The 25022-nt window shown below is 40.4% G+C and overlaps 1 protein-coding gene across 1 annotated transcript; it reads right to left on the bottom strand.

Moving 5' to 3' along the window:
• Window positions 1–2754: 2754 nt before the first annotated feature.
• Window positions 2755–23157, bottom strand: OSTF1 (osteoclast stimulating factor 1). Its single transcript, XM_056848573.1, has 10 exons — window positions 23107–23157; window positions 12854–12900; window positions 10646–10696; window positions 10477–10540; window positions 8814–8867; window positions 7823–7930; window positions 7311–7360; window positions 7141–7219; window positions 5226–5324; window positions 2755–2946 (listed from the first exon to the last, which is right to left on the bottom strand). The coding sequence occupies exons 1-10, from the start codon at window positions 23138–23140 to the stop codon at window positions 2888–2890; spliced, it is 645 nt and encodes a 214-aa protein (XP_056704551.1). The 5' UTR covers window positions 23141–23157; the 3' UTR covers window positions 2755–2887.
• Window positions 23158–25022: the final 1865 nt, after the last annotated feature.

Here is a 25022-nt window from a genome sequence, read left to right as displayed (position 1 = left end):
AAAGAATGTAAAACGAAAGAAGGCGGCTAAGGGGAGACATGATAGAGGTCGATAAAATTATGCACGGTTTGGAGAGAGTGGACAGGGAAAAGCTTTTCTCCCTCTTTCATAATACTTAAACGTGGGGTCATCTGCTGAAGCTGGAGGGTGAGAGATTCAAAACTGATAAAAGGAAATATTTCTTTACACAACGCAGTTAAATTGTGCAACTCCCTGCCCCAGGATGCAGTGATAGTTGCCAACTTGGAAGGTTTTAAGAGGGGAGTGGACATGTTCATGGAGGAAACGGGTATTCATGGCTACTAGTTAAAATGGATACTAGTCATGATGCATACCTATTCTCTCCAGGATCAGAGGAACATGCCTATTATCTTGGGTGCTGTGGAACACAGGCAGGATGGTGCTGTTGCAGTCGTCTTGTTTGGGGGCTTCCTAGAGGCACCTGGTTGGCCACTGAGTGAACAGACTGCTGGACTTGATGGGCCTTGGTCTGATCCAGAATGGCTTTTCTTAAGTTCTTATGTTCTAACCTCAAAATCTGGAGTAAATTACTACTCTGTCTGGAGCTATAAAATATGATTACATTTTATAAAAACTTATTTATGTGTGCAAAATATTTTTTTTTCCTTCTGAGGTGATTTCTCTGGTAGACATGAATGGATCTGAAAAATAATCAGCACTGTAGTAAGGTCCACATCAAACCTATAATGTAAGTAAAACATATCAAGCATGTTAAAAAATTAAGACAGCACGTTTTTAGCATGGGTAAATCTTCACTAGTTTGTTTAGATTGCAGCTATAACTTACCAAGCCTTGCTGCTACTCACTGCCAACGTAAACAATTCTTACGTTCTTAAGAGCAAATGCAACAAAACATTTCAAAGCATTTTAAAATATTTATTTGGACTGGATCCTTTTCTGCAGATACTTTTGGTTTGTGGTTTTTCTACTTAAAATTATTTCAGAAACACATCAGATCTGATTTTAAAAACCGCTTAGAAATAGAATATTAACACAGGACTCTTTGAGGGATACAAAGAACAGAGAGGAAAAGCAAGAAGGAATAATTCTTCTTAGGCAAGATAAAATGAAAAACATCCCCCCTCCATGATATAGGTGTGAACACAAATACATTTTAAAGGTGACTGTAATACTATCATTTCAAGTCAAAGAATAAGGTCTTTACCCAGATAAACACAGCAGGGTGACATACACAGAGAGAAACAGGCTTCTGTACAATAATCCCTGATTAGGACCCTTGTGAATGGTTGCTATACATGCAGGTTCCTCAGGGGCTGGGGTTGTGTGTCACAACAGCACCCATTAGCTATTGGAGAAGGCCTGTAGAGAGCTGGATATAAAGCAGTGGTTCCCAACCTTTTTTTGACCAGGGACCACTAGGACTTTTTTGTTCGGTGCAGGGACCCCAAGGTTCAAAATAAAAATGCCGAGAATTTGAAAATAAACTTTAATCATAACTGTTAGTTAAACATTAAACTTAGAAAAATATTTGAATATATATTTTTATAATAGAGAACTTTTAATTGAAAATATTAATTTATTATGGGTTTATAACTTTGTTTTGCGGACCTTAATTTAGTTCTCGCAGACCCCTGGGGGTCCATGGACCCCCGGTTGGGAACCAATGATATAAAGTTTCTCCCCTACTCCTTGCTCCTTACTGAACAGCCATTCAGAATGATTGACAGTTACCTGACAAAGCTGTGTTTGTACCCAGTTAGGCTGGGGGTAAAGTTCTTAATGACTACTTTCAAAAAGAATACTGCCTGTGTAAGGTCTTCAGGACTGAGCCATAAAGTAGGAAGGTAAAGGATATTTCATCCATTAACTTCTCCTAATATGATTATTTAAAATTTATACATATATATACACAACACACACATATACAAGTAGAGTAGACCCAATAAAATTAGTAAGGGACATGAATAATGAGAATTCCAGAGGAAAAGGAAGGGATCAACATCCTTTCATCTTCAATGTGACCATTGTGAGAGAAGTGATTTTGGATTAGAGGAAGCATGCTGAAGACTCTGCCATCCCTGAGCCCATTTTCTGTGCTCCTGCAATTGCTTATGGAGGAGAAGTAAGGGCTCAACCTCACTACTTTCTCAGAGCAACCATGGGGGGGGGGGGAGAAGGATTTGTAGCTTTTTGTGCTGGCCAATAAAGCAAACTGTGCTCATGTCTTTCTGCCAACATTATTAATTCGGCATCCCTGATCAAGGCTGCTATGGCATGCTATTTCTCCTACCATAGATATTCCCAGGCAGCGGTGGGAAGTGTACATATACCACTCATGTCCTGGGAGGCTCATTCTAACCCTCTATTTATTCCCCTACAGGGCAAGGGAGGCTGTACCACTGGTAGTAATTATTGTCTGCTCTTTCCCATTGTGGTTCCCCATGCAGCATCTGCATGCAAGGAACTCGTTTTTCTTAATTACATACAGCCACACCAGAGTGTTAGGGGTATCTAAAAGCACATCTTCTACCTGAGAGGGTCAGCTCTGTAAAATAATACTAATTATTCCAGATACATTTTAATGCGGCTACCTGCCCTGCAAATAGGATGATTTCTGTACATCCCAAATAGTAATACCCACTTCCAGTACGATTAGAGTATTGTTGGGAGACCCGTCTTACATATATTCTCACCAAGAAAAATTGTTTGCAACTAGATCATTCATGACCCCTAATATGGGGTCAGTGGTGGAAGAGCTCTCTCATCATGATATTTACAATGATTGTAACATTTCATTATTGTATATGTGAAAGTACATTTTTGTTGTTACATAGGGAAAGGATTTTAGGGAAGGTGAAGGCGAGGGAGGCTTTAGATTGTAGATTTTAACGTGGTATAAGGCAATTCAATCAGAGTCTTCATCATCAAGGTATTCCTCTGCATTACTTAATGTTCGCATTATGTCTGTAAAGAAGAAACAACACACAGTTATCCATTTTGGTACAGCTAAATGAAAACAGGACGGTGACAACCAATCATCATGAAAGGGATGTGATAACGCAATCTGTTGTATCTTAAAATTTAACCCACTTTTTGCTTTCTGCCAGGCTTCTCTTGCTTTAAAGTCATCAGACTGTTCCATTAAGGACTCTTCCTAATATCACCTGAAACTGAATAAACTGTAACCATCCACAGGGCTGCACAACTCATAAATTGGTGCTTGCACATCCCAATGTTGTCCCAGCTATCTGAAGAAAGGCTGAACCAAACTGTCCTCTGAGCATCATTTATTCTGTGAAAATTAGAGTATTCTGCTTTTGATGTCATGATTCTCTATGGAATTATAAATCCTAGTGGTGTACACCAATTTTTTCCTAGTACTTTCAGATTCAGGTTTAATACACCCGAAACCTTTAGGAAAATCCCAAAAAAACCGAATCCCCAAACTGATACGATTTTTTTCCAGTTTTCAAAAAATCTGAAAAATTTTGGGTCTATTAAACCCTATGGGAAATATCTGCGGGGCTCTGGGAGGGCAATTTTCAAAGGTAGAGGCACCAATTTTATGAGCCCCCCCAAAAGGGTGCCCCATCCATTCACCATTGTTTCCAGTGGAGAAAAAATGGAGGCCCATAAAATTGGACCCCTGACCCAATCTTTACCAAACTTGGGGGTTCTTGTAAGGAGAGTTACCATCAGCTATGCTGCAAATTTGGTCTCTACCTCAATAAACAGCACCCCCCCCAGATCCCCACAAAGACTCCACATATGGTATAATGGAGCTGAGCTCTTTAAAAATTAAAGAGCACAGCTCTATGTTAGTCAATAGAAAATCTTTATGGGGCTCTGAGGGGGCTTTTTTTTTTTTTTAAGGTAAAGCATCAAATTTGCAGCAGAGTTGCTGGTGACTCTCAATACACGAACCCCTGGGTTTGGTGAAGATTGGATCAGGGGATCCAATTTTATTGGCCCACAAACAAAGAAAAACGGGGGCCAATAAAATTGGACCCCAACCCAATTTCTACCAAACTTGGAGGTTCTTCTAAGGAGAGTTACCATCAGCAATGCTGCAAATTTGGTGCCTCTACCTCAAAAAAGCAGCCCACCCCAGAAAGACTCCCCAGAGAGTGCAATGTTGCTGAAAACCTTTCCTACTGTTGTGAGAATGGTGGGAAAATGTATCTCACCTCGATTCTGTGGTCTAAAATTGCTTGATTGTACTCTTTTGGGGAGTCTTTGCGGGGCTCTGGGAGGCTATTTTCTGAGGTAGAAGCACCAAATTTGCGGCATAGATGCTGGTGACTCTCCTTATGTGAACCCCTGGGTTTGGTGAAGATTGGATCAGGGTTCCAATTTTATTGGCCCCCATTTTTTCTCCATTTGAGGGCCAATAAAATTGGATCCTCTGACACAATCTTCACCAAACCTGGGGGTTTGTGTAAGGAGAGTCACAAGCAGCTATGCTGCAAATTTGGTGCCTCAAACTTAAACACTTAAAAAACAGCCCCCCGAGCCCCACAAAGATTTCTTATTGACTAATATAGAGCTGTGCTCTTTAATTTTTAAAGAGCACAGCTCCGTTATACCATATGTGGAGTCTTTGCAGGGCTTAGGGGGCTGTTAAATGAGGTGGAGGGGCCAAATTTGCAGCATAGCTGCTGGTGACTCTCCTTACAAGAACCCCCAAGTTTGGTAAAGATTGGGTCAGGGAGTCCAATTTTATGGGCTTCTATTTTTTTCTCCATTGGAAACAGTGGGGAATGATGGAAGCACCCTCTTTGGGGGCCCATAAAGTTGGACTCCCTGACCCAATCTTTACCTAACTTGGGGAGTACTTCTAAGGAGAGTCACCTGTAGTTACACTGCAAATTTGGTGCCTCTACCTTACAAAACCACCCCCAGTACCCCATAAATATTTTCCATATGGTATAATAGATCCAAAAAAGCAAATAATAATAATAAAAAAATCAGCTTTTTCAGCTTTGGCTTTTTTGGCTCCACTGAAATTGTGCCCTTTTTTTGGTTCGGCATATCCGAATGCGCACCCTTAATAAGTCCTCTGGCTTCCATTCACTATCATATATGTTTGCCTGAAGAAACCTTTACTAACCTCATCCCAGACTGCAGCTTTGCACAACAGTTTCAGAGTGTGATCTGTGGATTTCCATGCTTAATTTATTGACTTGTTTAATATACATTAAAGTGGTATTTGGAAAATTGGGGGAAATCTCTTCAAATCTTACCTTGTCCTTTTTTCTTTTTAAGCAGGGAAGCACATGCGGCATTAGTAGCCATGTCAAAGGCCAATTTTTTCTCATTGTTTTTTAAATCTGTTCTGGCTTCTTTATGGAAACAAAAGCAAAGAAGTTGTTAATTCATGGAAACACGAAAAAAGATTTCACATACTATCATAGTCCTTGATGACAATTTCTTGTTTAAAATTGAACTTTTTGCCCCTCTCCCTAACTTCTAATGTAAAACATATGGCGTTTTTACCAGAGATCACAAAGGATAGAATGCCACCATTTGTGCCCACCAAGAAGCTAAGCCAGTGACAATTTCCTTTTTTAAAAAACTCAGAAATTCACTCTAGTCTTTCTACTATTACGTAAAAATTTGCTGAGGTCTAAAAGATTACGATAGCTAGCCCAGTGAAATAGTTTGTAGTGTAACAGTTGTGGACTTTAGAACAAAAATAACATTGCCCTGTGCTTCTCTTTAAGCGAACAGAAAGAAGAAAGAGCATGTTAAAGATGAACATGCAGACAGTGTTCAGATGTAACAGGCAGAGTTATCAACTGCCTGGAAGGGGGGGGGGGGAACTGTCCTGTCCCTTTAGTAGAAGCTTAATGGGATATTATTCACCAGGAGATGTTATTTACCTCCATGCCATGAAGCAGTTGCCCATTTCCACACATTAAGCCTCTAACGACGTTTTTCTCCAGGCCTGCTGGCAACCCTAGTAACAGCAAAGGCTCACCAACACAGGTGGCATTCAGAGGGCTAGGAGCTGCTACTGCTTTTCTTACCTCATTCTGTTCTGCAACTCTGATGACATGGCACTCTGTGATGAAGAGAGCAATCCTAAGCAGGTCTATTCAGAATCCTACTCAGCTCTGTCCAGTGGAGTGTTTCTGGGATTGCACTGTAACAGTGAGCTTAGATGGGTGCAACTCTGTTTAGGATTGCACTCCGGGTAACTAAAATGCCACCTCTGGACCATGATCGTGTAAGTGATAATGGGAGATACACAGTGACTTCCATCTAAATCTCCTTAAGGACCAGTTAACTTGGACTTCAGATCTCACTAAGAAAGGCTGTCCATGGAACCTTTCATGGTTAATGATGGAAGAATCAGTGACATCTTAGGATCTGAACCCAAGATGCAAGTCAGAACAGTATTGCAGCAGACAAAATAAATGTAAGAAATCAGCCTGGGCTGCTACCAGATCAGGGAGGTTTTCTAAGTTGCTAATGTGATTTATGGAAATTGCCCTTGCAATGGAGATTCTAGATGGCAGTGAGTAATCTGTTTCCCCCCATTGTTAATTGTTTTCCCTTTCACAGCCAATGTGCACTGGAACCCCCTCCCCCCCCAGTGTTCTCATGTGATCCCCAGGATTCTCTGCTCTCCGTTTTAACGTTTTTTAAAAAAAATTGAAGAGCAATCCCCTCCCCTCTGTCCAAAAGGCAGGTTAACATGTGGGGGATACTCTTCTTTAAAAAAAAAAAAAAAAACCCTCCAGATATTTACAGAGGCACCTCTGGACATCCCAACCCTCCCTGTTTAAAAAGCAGACAATTCTCTTCTGTTGTGCTAATTCCAAAATGAAAGAGTAATTGACTAGCTCTTCATCAAAGTCCTTTAATTACACTGTTTCCCCTTCAGACACAAGAAACCCAAGCTTATAGCTTCCTGCCCAAGCTTATAGCATTCTATCCAAGAAACACAATTTTTACAGGTTTAAAATGAAATAGATTTCTTATGTGGAAAAAACATGCTGGAAATAGTCTGTGCAGAAAAAGAGAATGATGGAAACACGAAAAAAACAGCGGGATGGCTGAAATGTGGGAAATCTTTGGTGTGAAAACAGCCCTGTCTACAACAAACTGACCATGCAAATTTATGTCTATGACAGAGCATGGGTGGATCAGTACCTTTTGCCAGCAGCATTTCTACAATATCTGCATAGCCTTTCCATGCAGCAGCATGCAAAGCAGTATCTCCCAGTTTATTCTGTGGAGACAGAAGGAAAATAACCAGAGTTAAAACATATCAATGAAAAGTTATCCATGCCAATGAACCATATTTAATGTGTGATACTCACCTGCTGGTTTAGTTCTATGTTTGGCTGTGTCAGTAGCACTTCTACTATGTCTGCATAAAGTTAAAAAGGGGGGAGAACCTCTTGAGAAATTGGAAATTGTTTTCTTGTACTCAAATTACAGCATGAAAGTCAACATTCAGACCTGACCTACTAAAAAAACCCCATATTGTTAAAAGCCTGTGAAAACTGAATTAGTAAAGTATCTAGGAGAAAAAAGTATAAAAGTTGATGAAGTACACCTTTCTTATCCTCTCCTTCTCACTTCTTTGAGGATCAGCTTTCATAACTTTTATTTTCTATCTTGTTAGGATTAAGAACACTTGCTTTTAGATCAAGCTTTGTTTTATTTTATTGGTACATTAAGCTCTTAAATATAATATTTTTCCTAACTCAAATTAAATAATACAGGAATTCAAACTCTGTTACTGGTACCAAATAGTAGCTGTTCTATTAATGTAGGAAGCATTGATTGCAAGTAAATAGTTAGCCATGCTGATTAAATTCCAGAATACCTTTATGACCTCCATGGCATGCCCAATACAAGGCCGTGCTTCCAGCTTTGTCTAATCCATTGACACCAACTCTGTTATCCAAACACTCCCTCAGCCAGCTCAAGTTTCCTGAAAGAGAAAACTTGTATTTCACAAAACAATTATTTGAAGGCAGGAACTTTCCAGATCATATCATGGTTGTATGAATGGAATATCTTAAGTAAATGCTACTTTCCATTCAACATTTGTCTTGAAAGCAAAGGTTTGTTTTTGATAAAGACGACAGCCCTTAAAAGCCAAAAGAGGTTATATGCTTAAACTCCATGAATTTTGACTTGCCCACTAACACAGATATCAGGTGTTGTGTCCCGAAATGATTTATTTATTTAACGTATTTTTATTCCACTTTTCTCCTAATCAGTAGGACCTAAAGTGGCTTACATAAAATGCAGGTGTAGCCAAAGATAAAAATTCTTATTAATAAGACCTGCATATCCAAAATACTTGCTAAGCCAGTTCATAATAACAGCAATCCAGTTTCCATCCAGTAGTTCAGCTTCCCTTTCACAAAGTATGTGCAGTGCCAAGAAAAATCAGATTCCCTCTTTTCAGATGGAAAAAGAATATGTTTATTCAGACAACTAAATCTGTAGAACACAGAGACCACATCATTTATCCAAAATACTCAAATCAGCAAAAAGAAAACAAAAATATTATTTTCTTTAAAAGTGAAAAGTTTTTTCCTTGTCACAAAGAAAAAAAAAATCAAGCAAATGCTTTCTTCTCACACTTTTAGCATTTCTGGTATGTGTGTTTTTAAATTTAGCCACCTACTCTATTTTTTTCCACTAATTCAATGGGAATAGACCAGATGGATTCAAATTAATCTAATGAATTGAGCTGTAAGCTTGCTGCTGTTGCAACTACCACTGCCATATACATTTTTGGTGCTGGCCGTTTGCTACCAACTCAATACCTAAGCCTATTAAGGATCTCCATACTACAGACCCACCTCTTTTGGCAGCTTCGTGTAATGGGTTGTCAATTGATTCTGCTTGTTCAGCCACTAAAAAGCAAACAAACAAAAGCAAAATTTCAACCATAAACAATGCATTTTTCTTGCTAAAATGACCCAGAGACAGAGGTTACTATTTCTTCCTTCTATGCTCCTATGTGTTTAATATTTCTCAGCAACCCATGGGAATAAAATATAACTACAGAAACAAAATCTTAAGAAACCTGAAGTGGTAATCACCATATTACCACTGGATGTGCTCTATGGTTTCCTCACAAGTAGGTTGTTTCTCCTTTCATTCTGGCTTCAGGGAATGAAATATGAATACCGTGGAATTACACACATTGAAGAGAAGCTGGGGTATAGAACTCTGTGAAAGCAAAGGAATTTCCACAGGTACACAGAAACTCCCATCTTGGAGACAATGAGTTTCATCCAATAAATCCCTTTTTCTAAGTGATGTCTATACTTTATTGCTAGGACATATTATGCAATTCCACGGGACAGAGAGATAAAGATTGAACAGAGTGGGATGGATAGTTTAGTTACAAGATTTAAAAAAATCAACAACATACACTGTGTACAATGCTGCCTGCAACAAAAGAGAATCCTTATGTTCTATAATTTGGAACAGAAGGTAGCTTTAAAAACATGTTTTTGAATAAGGAACAACTGGGAATGGTAATCAGAGTATTAATTTCACAGTCTTAGGACAGTACTGTCCTTCCTTCAGCTTTAAATAAACGTTTTGGAGGTCATTAATATATAAGGTTGCTACAAGTCAGAAGTGACTTGACAGCACTTAACACAAAAAAATTCTAATAATATAATGGAATTAACAATGCTGTATCAGAGAACTGTTCTGCCTCCAGCAGATGGTGCACAAGAGGACACAGAAGTATTTTTCCTGTTAGAGGGCATCCTCTTGACGCAGCATGGGCTAGTGTTTCCCAACCGGGGGCCAGAGACCCCTGGGGGGCACAGAGTTACTGCAAGGGGTCCACGAAGCCATGTCTTTATGTATTTTCTCAATCAATTGATATTATCAGTACAATTACTATCATGCTGTTAGAATGGGGTCCTCAAAAAGGTTGGGAGCCACTGCCATTGACCATATCAAGCATTCCTTTACTGGTAACCAGTTCTGGACTCAATAAAAGCAGCCACAGCCTTCAATTTGCAAGATCTGAGCAAGGCTGTCAAAGATAGGACATTTTGGAGGACTTTCATTCATAGGGTCGCCATGAGTTGGAAGCGACTTGACAGCACTTAACACACACACACACACACACACACACAGTTCTGGCATAATCTAGGAGTCAAAATAGAATCAACACTTGAAGATTTGTGATTGGATTTTCTCAGGAGTTTTAAAGCCCATGTGAAGCCCAGGTCAGTCTGGGGCAGCAACAACGTGTGTGTGTGTGTATGGGGGGGGGGTCCTAACCTTTTCACTCCCAACTAGTTTCACTAATTGAAACCCACATCCCCACTGTGGTGTTCTTGGAAAAGGAAACAAGCGATAGGATACGATCTACCGCTGGCTGCTCTTGCAGATGATCCTTTTAAAAGTCTATGAAGGATCAATTCTTTTTCTTCACACCCACAATGATAAAGTTTATCTTTAATAGCAACAGGAACAAACAACTCAAGACTATACCATAGTTACTGGGGATCAGTCCAGTTCTGCCTTTACAGGTTCCTTTCCACCAATTTGTGTCACTCTGGAAGGAAAAGAAAACAATATTGAAACGGAGCTACCACTCCACTAAAGCCCCCCCTTACATGTTACAACCCAGAGGTTAATATATTGTGCTTTATAAACTCACCATATCAGAAATGTAGATTATGTCCCCTTCTTCAAAGTACAGCTCATCTGGCTGGAACGATAAACAGAATGAATTTATGTGCTGATTTAAGGATTTGCATATACAGGATGCACAGCATTTGTGTGCTGACATCCAACCTTGAGCCTCCTGTCCCAAAATCCTGACTGACAGAGGTTTAGGAAGAGACAGGTGTGGCCTATTTCTCTCTTGCACCATGGGGGGATGGGCATGCACCCTGACTTTACATCCCACAGCAGCATGAGGTTTGGTGACTGCTTTTTCCTTTTCATTCTGCTTTACTTGCAAACTCCATCTTTGCCTTCCTGCATGCAACCTATCTCCTGAGAAATTATTCACAAACAAATACACGCTCACAAAAATGCACTCACACACCATAGGCACAGCCTACCCCTGACCTGCTCTGCCTCTAGAGTCTTCATAACATATGCTGTTCTACTTCTTATGTTGGCTAGCAGAGGACTCTTGTGTCATTGCTCCCTGGCCTTCTGATGAGAGAGCAGCCATTCTGTTCTGTGTTATGGGGAATTTCAATGAGCCCAATCTTAACCCAGCCTTGCAAAAAGTCGATTGCCTGTTCACCTCAAGTGAGTAAGAAAGATCATCTCACTACCTTTCTTTGAGATAAGAAACAGAGAGAGATGACCAAGCAAGCCCAGCTGTATTCAGCTGGGTAAGAAAATACAGCAAGGCTGACTGGTGTTTTTTCTGTCCATCTCGGCAGACAGAGAGAGAGAAAAAGACATAGTCCAAGCTGTGTTCTTTCAGTCAAGCAAACATAACAAACCTTTCAGGGTGTTCTTTATTTATTTATTTTGAATCAGTATTTTAAAAAAAACAGGAAGAGAAGATAAGCCTGTGCTCAGTTTCCAAAGTGCAGCTCTGGAGGCTGAGCGAGCAATTTACCTCTCTGTTTCCCAGAGTTCTCAGTATGGGAGGGAGAGCAGGGAGGGAGGGTTAGAGTATAGTGGGGACATGTAGACGGTGGAGCACGGAGGGAGGTTCAAGGAAGTTCTCAGTTGGTAAATGACCTCACTTGTTTTTTAAAAAATTTTACATCAATGTTTTCTCCCTGAAGCAAGGAAATGAGGTGGCAGAGATCTAATGTGGTAGAATGGTACCACTAAAGTGGTATCTAAAGTGGTACCATATCAGACCATAGATTAAAACTTCCCTGAAAACAGAAAAATGGCATAAGCAAAGAGAGGAGACAGAACCTGTGCAAGTTTTCTATGAGGTGGTAATTCCATTCTACCACCTAAGGACTATGCACTTCATTCTCTTGTATGTGTGGATCAGGCCTTGCAAAAATGGTAAACTGCTTAATAAAAACACCAGAGCTAGGCTCCCGTGTTAGTTGGAGACCTTAGCACAGGGGTTAATTCAAGCTTGCAATTCACTAAAAGGACATTCTTTAGAAAAAGGATTGTTGTAATAGAAATCCTGTCCATTGTTGTAATAGAAATCCACAGCAGTTGTTTACTTTTGCAAACCTTGCTGAAAGGATGTGTAAGAGAAGTTACCTTCTCAAAGCTTTTTGCCAGGATGTAAGAATGTGCAGAAGATGTGCTAAATCAGCAAAGCATAAAAGATTCCATCATCTGAAAGATGTGTTTTGTGTTAAGTTTCATCTACTAACTGATGAATGTGTCCTCACTACATTACTGTACATTAATGCTTTCTCTTTACTGAATTCAAATGAACACATGGAGGCTAATCACAGTCTTGTATGACTCAGCTTTTTCTCCATTTGGAGCAACATAACAGAAGATGAGGCACAATAACATTTTTACAGTCTGGGGACAGCAGAGCTCAAAAGCGAGTCGCTCTATGTGGCAGACACTCAGAGCTGTCTCCGGTTGTGCCTCTTGGCTAAATGTTTGATCAAATATAGAAGGCTAATTTTTAAGTTGATAATTTTGTATGGCCCGCGAATGATGTTATAAATATCCAAATGGCCCTTAGCAGAAAAAAGGTTCCCCACCCCTGGTGTAGGCCATGAAAAAACCCAATCTTATAAATAAGATCTGAGCATGTGCAGAGCATCAGACTGAAGACATTCTTCTTCTTCTTCAAGAAAAATGGAAATTGTATGACCTATATCCCAGTTGTATGATTTGTACTTCAGACTTCCAAATCACAATTAATTTCCCAGTATTTTGAGAACAAGAAAAGAAGATATGTACTTACTGTTCTGGGCTCAAATGTATACAGGGCTCTAAAGACTTTGACTTGCCCTAATGGTGAAAAAATAAGCATTAAAGACATCATAGTACTGCTTTCGCTAAGGCTGAATTAATCAAGTATCTGTGTGCCAGTCCAAACAACTAAGGATAAAAATCATTTCCAGATAATTAAAAAAAAAAAAAAAAACACCTACTATGGTGTAATGGCTAGACTGTTTGACAGACCAAACAGGCTCACAAGCAAAGCTGATTACATGACCATTTAACCAGGATTAGAGTTATTTTCTTCCAGGTGAACAATGGTTGTGGTTGAATAATTGGAAGCATTACCAGCTGATGATTTGACCCAGACAAAATCATCACACTGAGGATGCTGTGCCAGACATGGCAAGCAGAATAGGGAAGCTGTGAAAAAAGTCATAAGGAAGAAAGTTACGGGAAAAAACAGGAAGCCATTTCAAACAGAGCTACACAGCAAACCCAAGTTTCTCCTTCCTTTATAAACTGTGTTCATTAATAGAAAATGTAAGAGGAGGGTTAAAGAACAAGATGAAAAAATGTACCAATCAGATTGAAATTCAGGTATTGATAAGAACTGGCAATGGACCTCTGGTGGGAACATTAATGTACAACCCTACATTTGAAGCAGCAAATAATTCCAGCACTTAATAAAGGTTTGTTTTAGTATTCAAGGTGTTTCACATATATCACCTACCAACCATTGCAAGGTAGATCAATATTATTATTGTTTTTTTAAAATATATATTTTTATTATTTTTCTACAATTATTAACCACATAGTTTAACAATGACATAATCAGTAAAAAGTAAAAACAAATAGGTAACATTGTTAAAAATTTATATATAATAAAAAATTGTTCACTTCCCCTACACCTCCCTTCATCTTGTAATGAATTAGTAATCTCTTTTGCACAAAATTCTAATTCTAATACTATTGTTAATATTTATTGATCTCTTTGACATTTATATTTTTCAAGAGAAGAAAAAAATTAATAGTTAATAATATCATATAAAGGAAAGAGAAAAGAAAAAAGGAAATAAGAATAAAAGAAAAAAGAAAAGAAATAGTAAATCTCACTAATAAATGGATTAGTATAATAAAGATAGGACATTTTGGAGGACTTTCATTCATAGGGTCGCCATGAGTCGGAAGCGACTTGACGGCACTTAACACACACACACATAATAAAGAGCATTTGATTATTTCCATAGCAAATTAATTATTTTGTAAGTCCTCCATTTCTCCCTAACACTCTTTTAATACATATTGTTTTTCTAGTAAATTGATATCATATATAATTCTATTTCCATTATAACCGATCCTTTTAACCAGTTCCTTTTCGATCTTAGCCAGAAGAGACACTAGACTCTTTTAAATTAGTCCCTTTATCCGGAATTTCCAGGATTTCTTTCTTTCCCACAGTAGCAGTTATCGTCGAAGGGATCCTTGGAGATTGGTGGTAAAGTCTCTTCTGCAGATAGATAATTTCCATAGTAAATCCATGTTGCAATATCTTCTATCCCAAATTCAAAGAAAAAGATCCTGACAGCCCCAGTTTTTCTGCTCATTAAGTCCTCCAAGCAGGTGCTGAAAAGTTCATCAAGCAGATTAAGGGGACAGAAGTCAAAATCACTCACACTCAAATCCATTGTTGTCAAATGAGCTGTTGCAGATTGGTTATTGTAATTCCTTCGTTTCCTTTGCAGGGTTTTTCTGTTCTTCATCTCTCTTGTCAGCTAGAGGGCCATCTAGTATCTCCTCTGATCTCATTGTGATAATTGGGGTTTTTATGTCTTTAAGTTCATCTGAGATAATGTCCAGTTTTTGATTAATAAATTGAAATGAAGTGCTCATCAAAGCAGAGAGTTGTTCCATCTTTGTAATCAGATGTTCCATGGTTACTACTTCTGAAAAATTCTACTGAAACTCAGTTAATAAGATCCAGGCAAATTCCAGTGTAGTAAAACAAGGAGGTGCTGCAGGAATCAAAGTCACAGACCTTCCGTCTTCTTTGTGGTCAGGAACTTGGGAAATATTTGCCAGTTACACACAGATACCACACTTCCGATTCCAAGTTCTCTGACTTTCTCGCGATGATAGATTGTTTCCGGGAAGGACGTGGCAGGAAGGCTTGTTTAGTTAGAAAGACTACTCTTCGGGGTGGGGGTGGGTTTCCACTCCTCCCTCTCCTTTATACATAGTAATTCCTGATTGGCAACTGAAGCGTCTTTCAAAAATCTTAGTTATGTCTTCCCACTGATCAAATTGATAAGATCCCTGCCGGGTTATCAGATCTTTTCTTGTTTTTAAAAAGTCATTTAAACATTGAGTGGGGAGATACAGATTCAACTGATGTATTTAGCAGTCTCCTGGGACTTCCAAATCCAGGTAAAACAAAGGAGTTCTTTTAAACTTACTCAGATTTTAGGAGAGTAGGTATTCTTGCTTCTGTATAGTTGCTAGATGGTAATAGATAGGGGAGAGCGAAGCTTAAATTTCAAAGAGACGTCTTCGGCGATTTATTACTCCTCAAGCTGGCGGGACTGCTACTGAATCTCCGAGGTCGTAAAACTCAGAGTGTTCAGGACTCAAACCGCTCTTCATCGGCTGCAGGAGATTTCCTGATACCCATTCCACTATTTAGGAATCGGGAGGGGGGCGGTGACACCCCTATTTAAGACGTTTCTTGGTTCCCCCTCCGGGAGCCCCTGAGGAGACGAGTGCTTCGCTCAGCTGCCCTAGCGGAAGTCCCCCAATATTATTATTATTGGAGGGGAAGTGATGAGAAAACCTAACACCACTTCATGAGTTCATGGGGACTTATTGGTTCACTATTAAAAACCAAAATACACATGACATGTAAATGTATATATTAATTTCTGTTTCCTTCTTTTTTTTAAAAAAGGGAAAGCCACCAGAAGGGAGTGATTTAGAATGTGGGGAGAGGCTGTGTGGCTCAGTGGTAGAGCACATACTTTGCAAACAAAAGGTTCCAGGTGCAGGTTGGGTGAAATAAAACTCAATTAAACAATAAACTATATTTGTTATAAAGCTTTCATGCATATATTAAAAGCCAGCCTACATGGCAACAAATACAGGGTTGATAATCTAAAAACACATGCCAAACACATTTCGGCCCCCAGGATTTCTTCGGTGGTCTAATACAACATATACAAACACATAAACTTTCATTAACAAATAGAATGATTTTGTATCAGCCCAGGTATTTACTATAAAATGTATTCCAAGTGGACTTTGTGCATATGATACCAGAGTGTTACTAAAATACATTCTGAATTGTAAAAGCACACATCCAAGGAAGCCATTTAATATTTCTTTCTGGAACAAGCTGGCATTGCATTCAAAGTGTGCATACCAGTATCAACCCCTCTGTTTTGTCCTTTCTTTTCTGTCACCACCACCACCTCAGGTAAAATGCAGCCCCCCTCTCTTGTGGGTTGCCCGAGGTTGAAGCCACAGGGGTATATTACTGTAGTATGCCAAGTAGCCAAGGATAAGTGTAGACTCTCTGTAATTAAATAACTTTATTTCTACAAGGCACAAAGGGTACTTCAAGAACAGATGTAGGTGCACTAAGCAAAATAAATAAAAGGAAAGTTACTAACTAGGTACTTACAATCTGTGCTGTATCTGGTCTCTATTAGTTGCATGATGCCCCCTCTCTAGTGCATCTGCAACTCTCTTTAGCATCATCCCCCCCATCATCCTTCATTGCAAAACACTCAGGAGGGATAGCTCCCCTAATGCACTCTAAAACCAATGAACCCAGACAAAGGAACAGCTCCAGGGCCCTTAGCAATCTGGATGTCAGATCCTGGGCTTAAGCCCCAAGGAACCTGAACCCTCCATTCAAGAGGTGGTAACACATCAAAGACTAGCATGTTTTTCTCATCTCATATATATATGAGATACATACATACTATAGAACATGTTAAAATTGCTAACTTTGACTTCTGACATCAATAACTTTGATCTGATTTATTAATGAAAATATATTGATTGAGAGATAAATAATAGACAGTGATCAGTAATACTCATAGTTGATAATCTCATACTATATACGCTATGAATTTTAATTAGTCTTATTAATGCTTACATTTATATTCAGATTAAGAAATGTTGTAGAACAGGTTAGATTTGCTAATTTCGTGGATATGTTTTGAGAGCTTTGAGCTGACTCATTAATACAAACATTGTTCAAGAAATGTCGATTAACTTAAAACGAATCTGGAAATATATAGCAGTTAGTGAACTGAAAAATTAAATATTGTTCAAGAAATGTTACTGAATAATTCAAATGAATTTAGAAATATATAATAGTCAGTGAACAGATAAAATTATCAATTTATGCATGGTGCATATCTCATAAAAACAAATAATTATAGTCACATAAAACATGAAGATTTAATTATATAATCATATTAGAAATAGTAAAGGTGAATAACTGGTTTATCTTTCTTCTCTGCTCTTTAGCTCTATTTTTTATGATTAAATACTGATAAAGACTGTATGTAGGTTTGAATATAAATGTTTATACTGTTGCTCAATTAAAAAAATTATCTGTTGATAAAGACTGAAAGATTAGGTCCAGATGATATTTGATAAGGATTTTTGTTGTAGGTTCTTGTAGGTTATCCGGGCTGTGTAACCGTGGAATTTTCCAAGACCACGGTTACACAGCCCGGATAACCTACAAGAACCAATGAACTCTGACCGTGAAAGCCTTCGACAATATTTTTGTTGTAGGTTTGGAGTACTGATTATGTATGTTGTATGTGTGTTTTACGTGTTTTAAAAATAAACATTTAATTAAAAATACCTATTGAAAACTTCAGATTCCATGGTTTTTCTTATTTATCTTTTTTGACAAATAATTTTTTAACCAGTTAAATAATGGGATGTAGCCAACCACTAAGGTTGGCAGGTCCAGGTTGGGAAATGCCTGGAGATTTTGGAGGTGGAACCTGAGGAGGGTGGGATTTGGAGAGGGGAGGGACTTTAATGCCATAGAGTCCAATTGCCAAAGCGGCCATTTTCTCCAGGGGAACTGATCTCTGTCGCCTGGAGATCAGTTGTAATTGTGGGAGACCTCCAGTCACCACCTGGAGGTTGGCAACCCTACCAACCACATTGTTCCTACAATAAGAAAGGATTTTCACCTTTGTAAGAGATAAGTGGTGATTTCCCTCTCCTACTGCAGTTCCCCACTTTGCCTCCTATGTTGCTCCTGAGGGTCCACTGATCCCCAGGAACAAAATTTGGGGAGGCTTAGAGGGCTGTAGCAGACAGGGAAAATAGGAAAGTCCCACTGTGTGAAGCCTGCTAATGACTGGGTACACGCCACTGGATTTTACAGCAGTAAAAACCCTAACAAGAAATTTCAAAAACAGCAGAAAGAGAGGGGGAAATGAAAAGGAGGAGGAGCACTGACTTCACGAAGCTATCATTACTTGAAAACAAATTCTGTTACAATGCAAATAAATATGGTGATGATCAGGTGTTAATTTGAAAAATGCAGCACAATTTTCACTCCATTTATTTTCATAATAAGTTCACAAGGGAGAAAATTATGGTCTAATTACTTCAGTGTTTCCTTATGCTTACATGAAGAGAAACCAAACAAGACCAGATTGTTTCATTTTGGACCTCCATGCAATACTACTCCCTGAATTACAAATTATAGTAGGGTAAATAAGTCAGTCTTTTGCCACAGAAAACAAACATGAGTTTTTAGCACTTTAAAGAATAAGAGTTTTATTGTGGCATTCGCTTTCAGGTATCCTGTTCCATTAGAGGCATGAAGCAGGTTCTAGCCCATGGAAGTAGATGCTACAATAAATCTCTTAGTCTTTAAGGTGCTCAAAGATTCCTTTTTGCTTCCTGAAATGACAGAATAGGTAACAAACAAGAAGCTGTTCACAGCAATTTTCAAACAGTCTTTTTCCATCTCAGAAGGGGGATTGTTTAGAATTATGCCTCGTACATGAAATTCACACAAACAAAAATCAAGGGTTCTTAAAAATTAGATAAATTACAAAACAGACAGCATCTGGTATGCCATTAAAATATTATTTACCATAATTTAACATTCAACTGCCATGTCAAATAGGAGAGAAATGGTTCTTTATTATTTTTATTATTTTATTCCCCGCAGTACTGTGGGAGGCTTGCCTTCAACTAAGCACTAGTGTATTCCCCAAACAAATAAGCTACTGTCTTTGAACACTAGGGCTTTTCTTCCACAGTTGTTTCCCCTTAACCCCTCCCCTTACCTCAACCTCTTTGTACCATCCTGTAGTTCTAAATTTAAAACTATTTCCTTCTTCAAAACTTTTTATATTCAAATGAGATTGCCTTTCTTATTCTCTCCTGCACCTTCCTTCCAAACACCTGCACATAAAAAAGTAACACACAAAGTTGCTTATTTCAACATTTTTGGTTGGGCTGAACTTCTAAGGCGGAAAAGCTTTCAACACTGGAAGGGGAACTGAAATTACTTCTGCATTGCAAGTAATGTGCCTGTGGTGGAGTGCTCGTGTCCACTTAGGAAATGATGAAGGACTAATGCAATAGGAGGATATCACAGAACGTCGTTATAGGTCTGGACTGCTGAAGGGATGGTGCAATTCTGCTCATGTACAATGTTGTTGACAAGACTTTCTGAGAGAAATACAAGTCCACAGCTCTGAAATCTCCCTCTTTGCTATGGCCATATACGTATATGACACATTTATTTATTTAATTTATACCCCACCATTTCTCCCCAATGGGGACTCAAAGCAGCTTACAAATGGGCTCTTCTGTGGCTAGTGTAGTGTCATCATTAGAAGAATGAGTTCTGAAGCACGAAGTTGCCAGTTCAAGTGTCATCTGATCTATGAACTCACTGTGGGGCTTACAGGAGCCTCTTAGTTTTTGTATGTTTTCTCTAATATGAGATAACACACTGATGCAACTTACAGGTGTGTGAGAATTATTACGATCATACAGATGAACACCTGGAAAAAAATGCTATGTTCACACTAAGTATCGATAAACCTAATGGTCCTCCAGATTCACATGAAGTAACAAGACAGACTTGAGGCTAGTCTCGGAATACAAGAGCTTAAAATAATACCCCGTTGTCCCCTTTCTTTACTCTGCATTGCACATATCTAAGCTCCTGGAACCAAATATCTATGTTTGATCAGGCTGAAGAAGTCTTATTCTAATACCATAAATATTTGGGGGCTGGATTCTGCGTTTGGGGGCTTCCTTAGAGTCAGAGGTAAAAGACACAAGGTCAGATAGTCATGACCCTTACTCTTATTATTAAAATATTTGTTAGCCTCCTTTTTCACAACAAATATAAACCTATAAAAGTCACAGATTAAAAATTCCTATTAGGAATGGCCAATAATAAAAGCTAAATCAATCAAAATGCAGTCCTAAATAAAACTGTCTTCAACTGCCTCCTGAACTCTTGAGGAATTCTTCTGGAAGGGTAACATAACACAAAGATTTTTAATGAGTTCATCAGCTCCTTGTCTGAAATCTTTATCACATGACTTTGATTTTTGTATCTTTTAGCCTTGGTACCAGAATCTGAGCAGTGCTTTCAGCAGTCAATTTGGATTATGGAGACAGCTCTCAAAACAGGATCCAGAGCAATCCAGCTACAGCCAATGGAACTTGCTGCTTCAAAGATGGAGACAATGGTGCAATTTCAGTTGCCTTTTTAAAGTGCTGGGCCTGTCACACACTCTTCAGCCTAACTTACCTCATAAGAGGGTCGTTTTAATAAAATGGAGGGGAAGGAATGATATACGCCACTTTGGGTCCCCATTAGGGTTGCCACTCTAGCTTGGAGATTTGGGGATGGTGTCTGGGGAGGCAAAATTTGAGGAGGGGAAGGAGCTCAGTGGGGATGCGATGCCATAGACTACTCTAGGAAGCGGCCATTTCCTCCAGGGGAACTGATCTCAGTTGTAATTCTGGAAGAATTCCAGCCCCCATCTGGACATTGGTAACTCTAAATCAATTGAGGAGAAAAGAGGGGTATAAATATCTAAATAAAGAAATATATAATGGTTCATCCATTCAACAGTGGTGTTGAGTAGCAAGCAGCGACTCAGAATCAATTTCCACTCGAAAGGGATTCTATGAATCCAGTAGAACAGCTCCCTCTAGAAGAGTGGTATATACTCTGAGGCTCATGAAGAGCCACACTCACACTTGGCAGAAACTGCCATCAAGTCACAGCTGACCTATGGCAACTCTGTAGGGTTTCTAAGGCAAGAGACGAACACCAAAAAAGCCACATTAACTCCTGTCCTTGGTATGAGGCCTGGATGTCAGGGAGGCTCACAGCTTACTTGTTCCTCTACCAGCGGCTATTTCAAGGTGGGAATGCCTACCAACTACAGGCCCCACCAGGCAAGGCCTTGCCAACTTTCCTGAAACATGAGGAACAGTGCCAAGAAGAGCCACAAGTGCCATGTCAAAGAGTCACATGTGGCTCCTGAGCCATTGTGTATCACTGCATTAGAAGTAGAAGAATTTCAATGACAGAGCAAATCCTGATTGGTAAAGAGAAATGTTTTGTGTGTGTGTGAGAGAGAGAGAACACACTTTTCACATCCTAAAGTCTGCTAGTGCTTCTCAAGTTAGTACTATTTATTATTTGTCTTGCAAATATCCGAGAGAGGGAAGCAAGTCAAGCCTCCTTAGCACTTTTTGTTTTATTTATTTATGTTGTTTACAGTCGGTAATTTTCACTACACCTCAAAGTGGATTACACTTTTTTAAAAAAATCTGCAATACCAGAATCCTATACAATACTGGTATTTGCTACCTCAAAGGCACTCTTGCCAATATGGGCTGCTTGTAGGAGCACCTCTGTCCTCATTCTCCCCCCCCCCTTTCAGGTGCAGGCAAGCTGAGAGGCTCCAACTTTCTTCGTCTCTAACATGCCTGATGGTACCACGAGATGGGGAAAGGGGAAAGCGTGGTGCTCAGTCTTCTTAGCAAGCTGCATTAATGCACCAAACCTGCAGCCAGGGCTGGATGAACCATTAAGAAAAATAGGCATGTGCTTAGGGCATCAAGGGAAGGGGGCACCACAGAAATTACCCATTGCTGGATTTACCAGGGACCGTATGGTGCAAAACTGCAAATACTGCAGCTGAACCAGGGTCCTCAAAAAGAGGCCCCCACAATGAATGAAAAAATTAAATACGTACAATGACTAAAAAAAAACCCAACCCTGAACGTCACAATGTTTACTTAAAAAAAAAAAGATGAAGAAAAAGTGGGAACTGAGAATAATCACAGAAATATAAATGAAGTGGAAGTATACAAAAATAAACATTATTGTCCGTCTTCCTGTAAGTGTTGTTTCATTTCAAAAAATAAAATTTTATTTGATGGTTTATGATTGCTTATATGAATTACTTATACAAGGGGCCACCAAAATCTTTTACGTGCTTAGGGCCCCTACAGGGTCTTATTCCGGCCTGCCCGGAGCCACCGCAAATGTCCCACAGCAGAGCTTGCAAAAAGGTCGCACGATCGATAGCAGTTGCATTAGCTCGCGGGAAGGATGCGGCGCACTTGCTGCTCCAATTCACGCCAGTGGGGGGCAACGCCATTTTTTGGGGGGGGGGGGTGACAGCGACTGCCTTTTTTCAGAGCCACACCCCAGATAAAAGAAGCACCCTCCCCCTCTTCCAAGTGACCAGCCCCAGAGTCCAGTCCTTCCACGACTCCTGGCGCAAGGCAAAGGGACAAGGAGAAAGGAACGCATGAGACCCAAGACCGAAGAAAGTCACTTTTGGGTGCCAAACGCGTCACTATTAATTCGGATCAAGCGTGTCCCGCGCTGCTTCAGCGGCAGTGCGCGCTAAAAACCACTGCCTTTTGTACTAAGCAGGGCTACATTGTCAGTGGTTTGTTTCAGTCCTTACATCCCTCCAACACTAGATACACGCTGCTCAAGATCAATGGATCAAGGAGCTTCTAAGGGATGAAAGGAAAGGGAAGACCACGAGCCACGTGTGACGTGTCAGTAAGCACCCCCCACCTACCCACCCACCCCCACTGGCCCCTTCCCAGCCGCCCCTCTCCCTGCCGCCCTTGTCCCGTAGAGGCCGTTCACAAGAGAGCACGAGTGGTTCAAGACGACGGCGACCAGGAAGAGGAGGAGGAGGGGTTGGGACGCGGGCCACCTCCCTTTACCTGGTTTGGCCGGTTTAGGCGGCGGCTTGGACATTGCTGGGCAGACGTGGCAGGGAAGCTGTTTCCTGCTAGGCTCCGAGCTCCCCTCCTCTGGCACGCAGGCTGGGCGAGTCGGGACCCGACAGCTGCGGACCGGGTCGGGCGCGCCAGCGGCTCCTGCACCGACGAGGAAGTGGGACTCGCCGCGCGAGCCCCGGCCAACGCGGACACCGACCGACCGCCGCGCCCTCTAGAGCCTGCCCGGGGACACTGCGCCTGCCGAGAAAGAGGCGGGGAGCGGAGCGAGTGGGCGGCGGCTCGCCTTGGACAAATCGGCGAGGAAGAGGGCGGGGCGGGTGGCGGAAGCCAGCCAATCCCGGCTCGCCGCTGCTCCGGCAAGCCTGGTGGGCTGGATCTCAGTGACAAAGTTGCCGCTGTTCCGCGCCTCGGCCAATCAGAGTACAGCAAGGGGATCTCCCGGCCTGTTACATTTACATAGAAAGCAGTTAGTCTCTGCTTGTATTGCACCGCCTCCCCATAAGGGCGGAGCTATGGCCTTTTCGGATGACCTGCATGTGTGGCTTTAGCGCGGGCGATAGTTTGTTTCCCTGAGGTTGTTCATTACGCTTACCTAGTGAGACAGGTAAGAGAAGCTGGCTTCGGTAGCCAGCGACAGAGGCATTTGTTATTTTGTTGCATCCCTGTTGGTTCCTGATGTAGCTACTTCGTTGGAAATTGGAACTGAAGTCCTTTTCGTTATAAATGCATAGTAATAATATCTTTCCTGGTTTGAACCCTCTGAATGGTGTATGAGGAAGGATCGCTCTGGTAAGCCTCCAAAACTTCAGACGTGTGTGAGTGTGTAAATATATCGTTCCATTTTATCCTTTTGAAAATGTGGGTGTAAGAATGCACTTCCATCCCCCCTCCATATAAAAGTTATTGTTATGCTGTAGTCCTAAAGGCTGGCATTAAGCAGATTCCATGTAACTCAGTGGGACTTGTTTGGGGTTGGACTTCCAGCTTCCTTAAATGTCTACGGTATTGAACACTCCCAAGAGCTCTTACACGTGTAAATTGTAATTCAGTTTTTTAGTGAGGTTGCTAAACAACAAATCCTCTCTTTGTGTTGCATAACATGTTCTAGTCAGCTGTTGGGACCAATTAGTTGCAACCTGACTCTTGCAAAGGTAAATGTGAACAGTTTTAGAATACCTCTTGGGTCTCCAAAGGGCCCAAACTGCAAATCTAATAGACAGCAGTGTACACGACATACTTTCCCCCTTTGATATTTTTCAGCGGGGTGGTTGTGTTAAGTTTGTTATAGTAAAACCTAAAAGGAATGTTGAGGAACTTACTGACTACAGGCTTACTGAAGCATGTGCCATTGTCAGTTTGTTTTGGAAGTGTGCCCTTCTGATATGCAAGTTTTTACTTGTATCACAGAGGTTCAACACTGTGTCATTGGTAAATAGCTTGGCAGCAATTGGTTCCGAAGGGGTCAGGGACCAACTGTTTGTATCCTAGTCATCTTTAGCTCTACTAGTGTTTTGTAAGCATAGTGTTGTACCTAAAAGCATTGTTATCAGAATTAATCTGCTTTGACATGGAAATTTTGTGTCCAAACTAGACTGGATCTTTTTAGAGCATCCACATCATGTTTCCTAATCACCCACTTTCTGTGCCTCACCCAGTTTCTATGTACCACTCCCCCTTGCTTTGACTGATCTTTCCCAGACCTGGTTTGATCTTTGGGGAAATATCATAGTCAAAGTACACTTGCATACAGTGTGGGCAAGGTAGTGTGTATTTCTGCAGGTCCCACCCACAGCAGTGCCATCATCCTGGCTTAGTCCTGCCCCCCCCCCCCCAAGCTGCTACTTCATCAGCACCATGGAATGGCTTAAAAAAATAAGTAATTGACATATCACTGTAGT

This window comes from Euleptes europaea, chromosome 4 (genome assembly GCF_029931775.1).
Source record: "Euleptes europaea isolate rEulEur1 chromosome 4, rEulEur1.hap1, whole genome shotgun sequence".
Taxonomy (NCBI): Eukaryota; Metazoa; Chordata; class Lepidosauria; order Squamata; family Sphaerodactylidae; genus Euleptes; species Euleptes europaea.
This window is presented reverse-complemented; position numbering and strand designations above follow the sequence as displayed.

Excerpts from the sequence above, each read along its gene's own strand:
- OSTF1 (XM_056848573.1), bottom strand. The coding sequence starts at position 23,140 with ATGTCCAAGCCGCCGCCTAAACCGGCCAAACCAG. Across the intron at positions 10,541-10,645 it reads TAATCTACATTTCTGATATG|AGTGACACAAATTGGTGGAA; the intron begins GTGAGTTTATAA and ends TTTTCCTTCCAG. Across the intron at positions 7,931-8,813 it reads ACACGAAGCTGCCAAAAGAG|GAAACTTGAGCTGGCTGAGG; the intron begins GTGGGTCTGTAG and ends TTTCTCTTTCAG.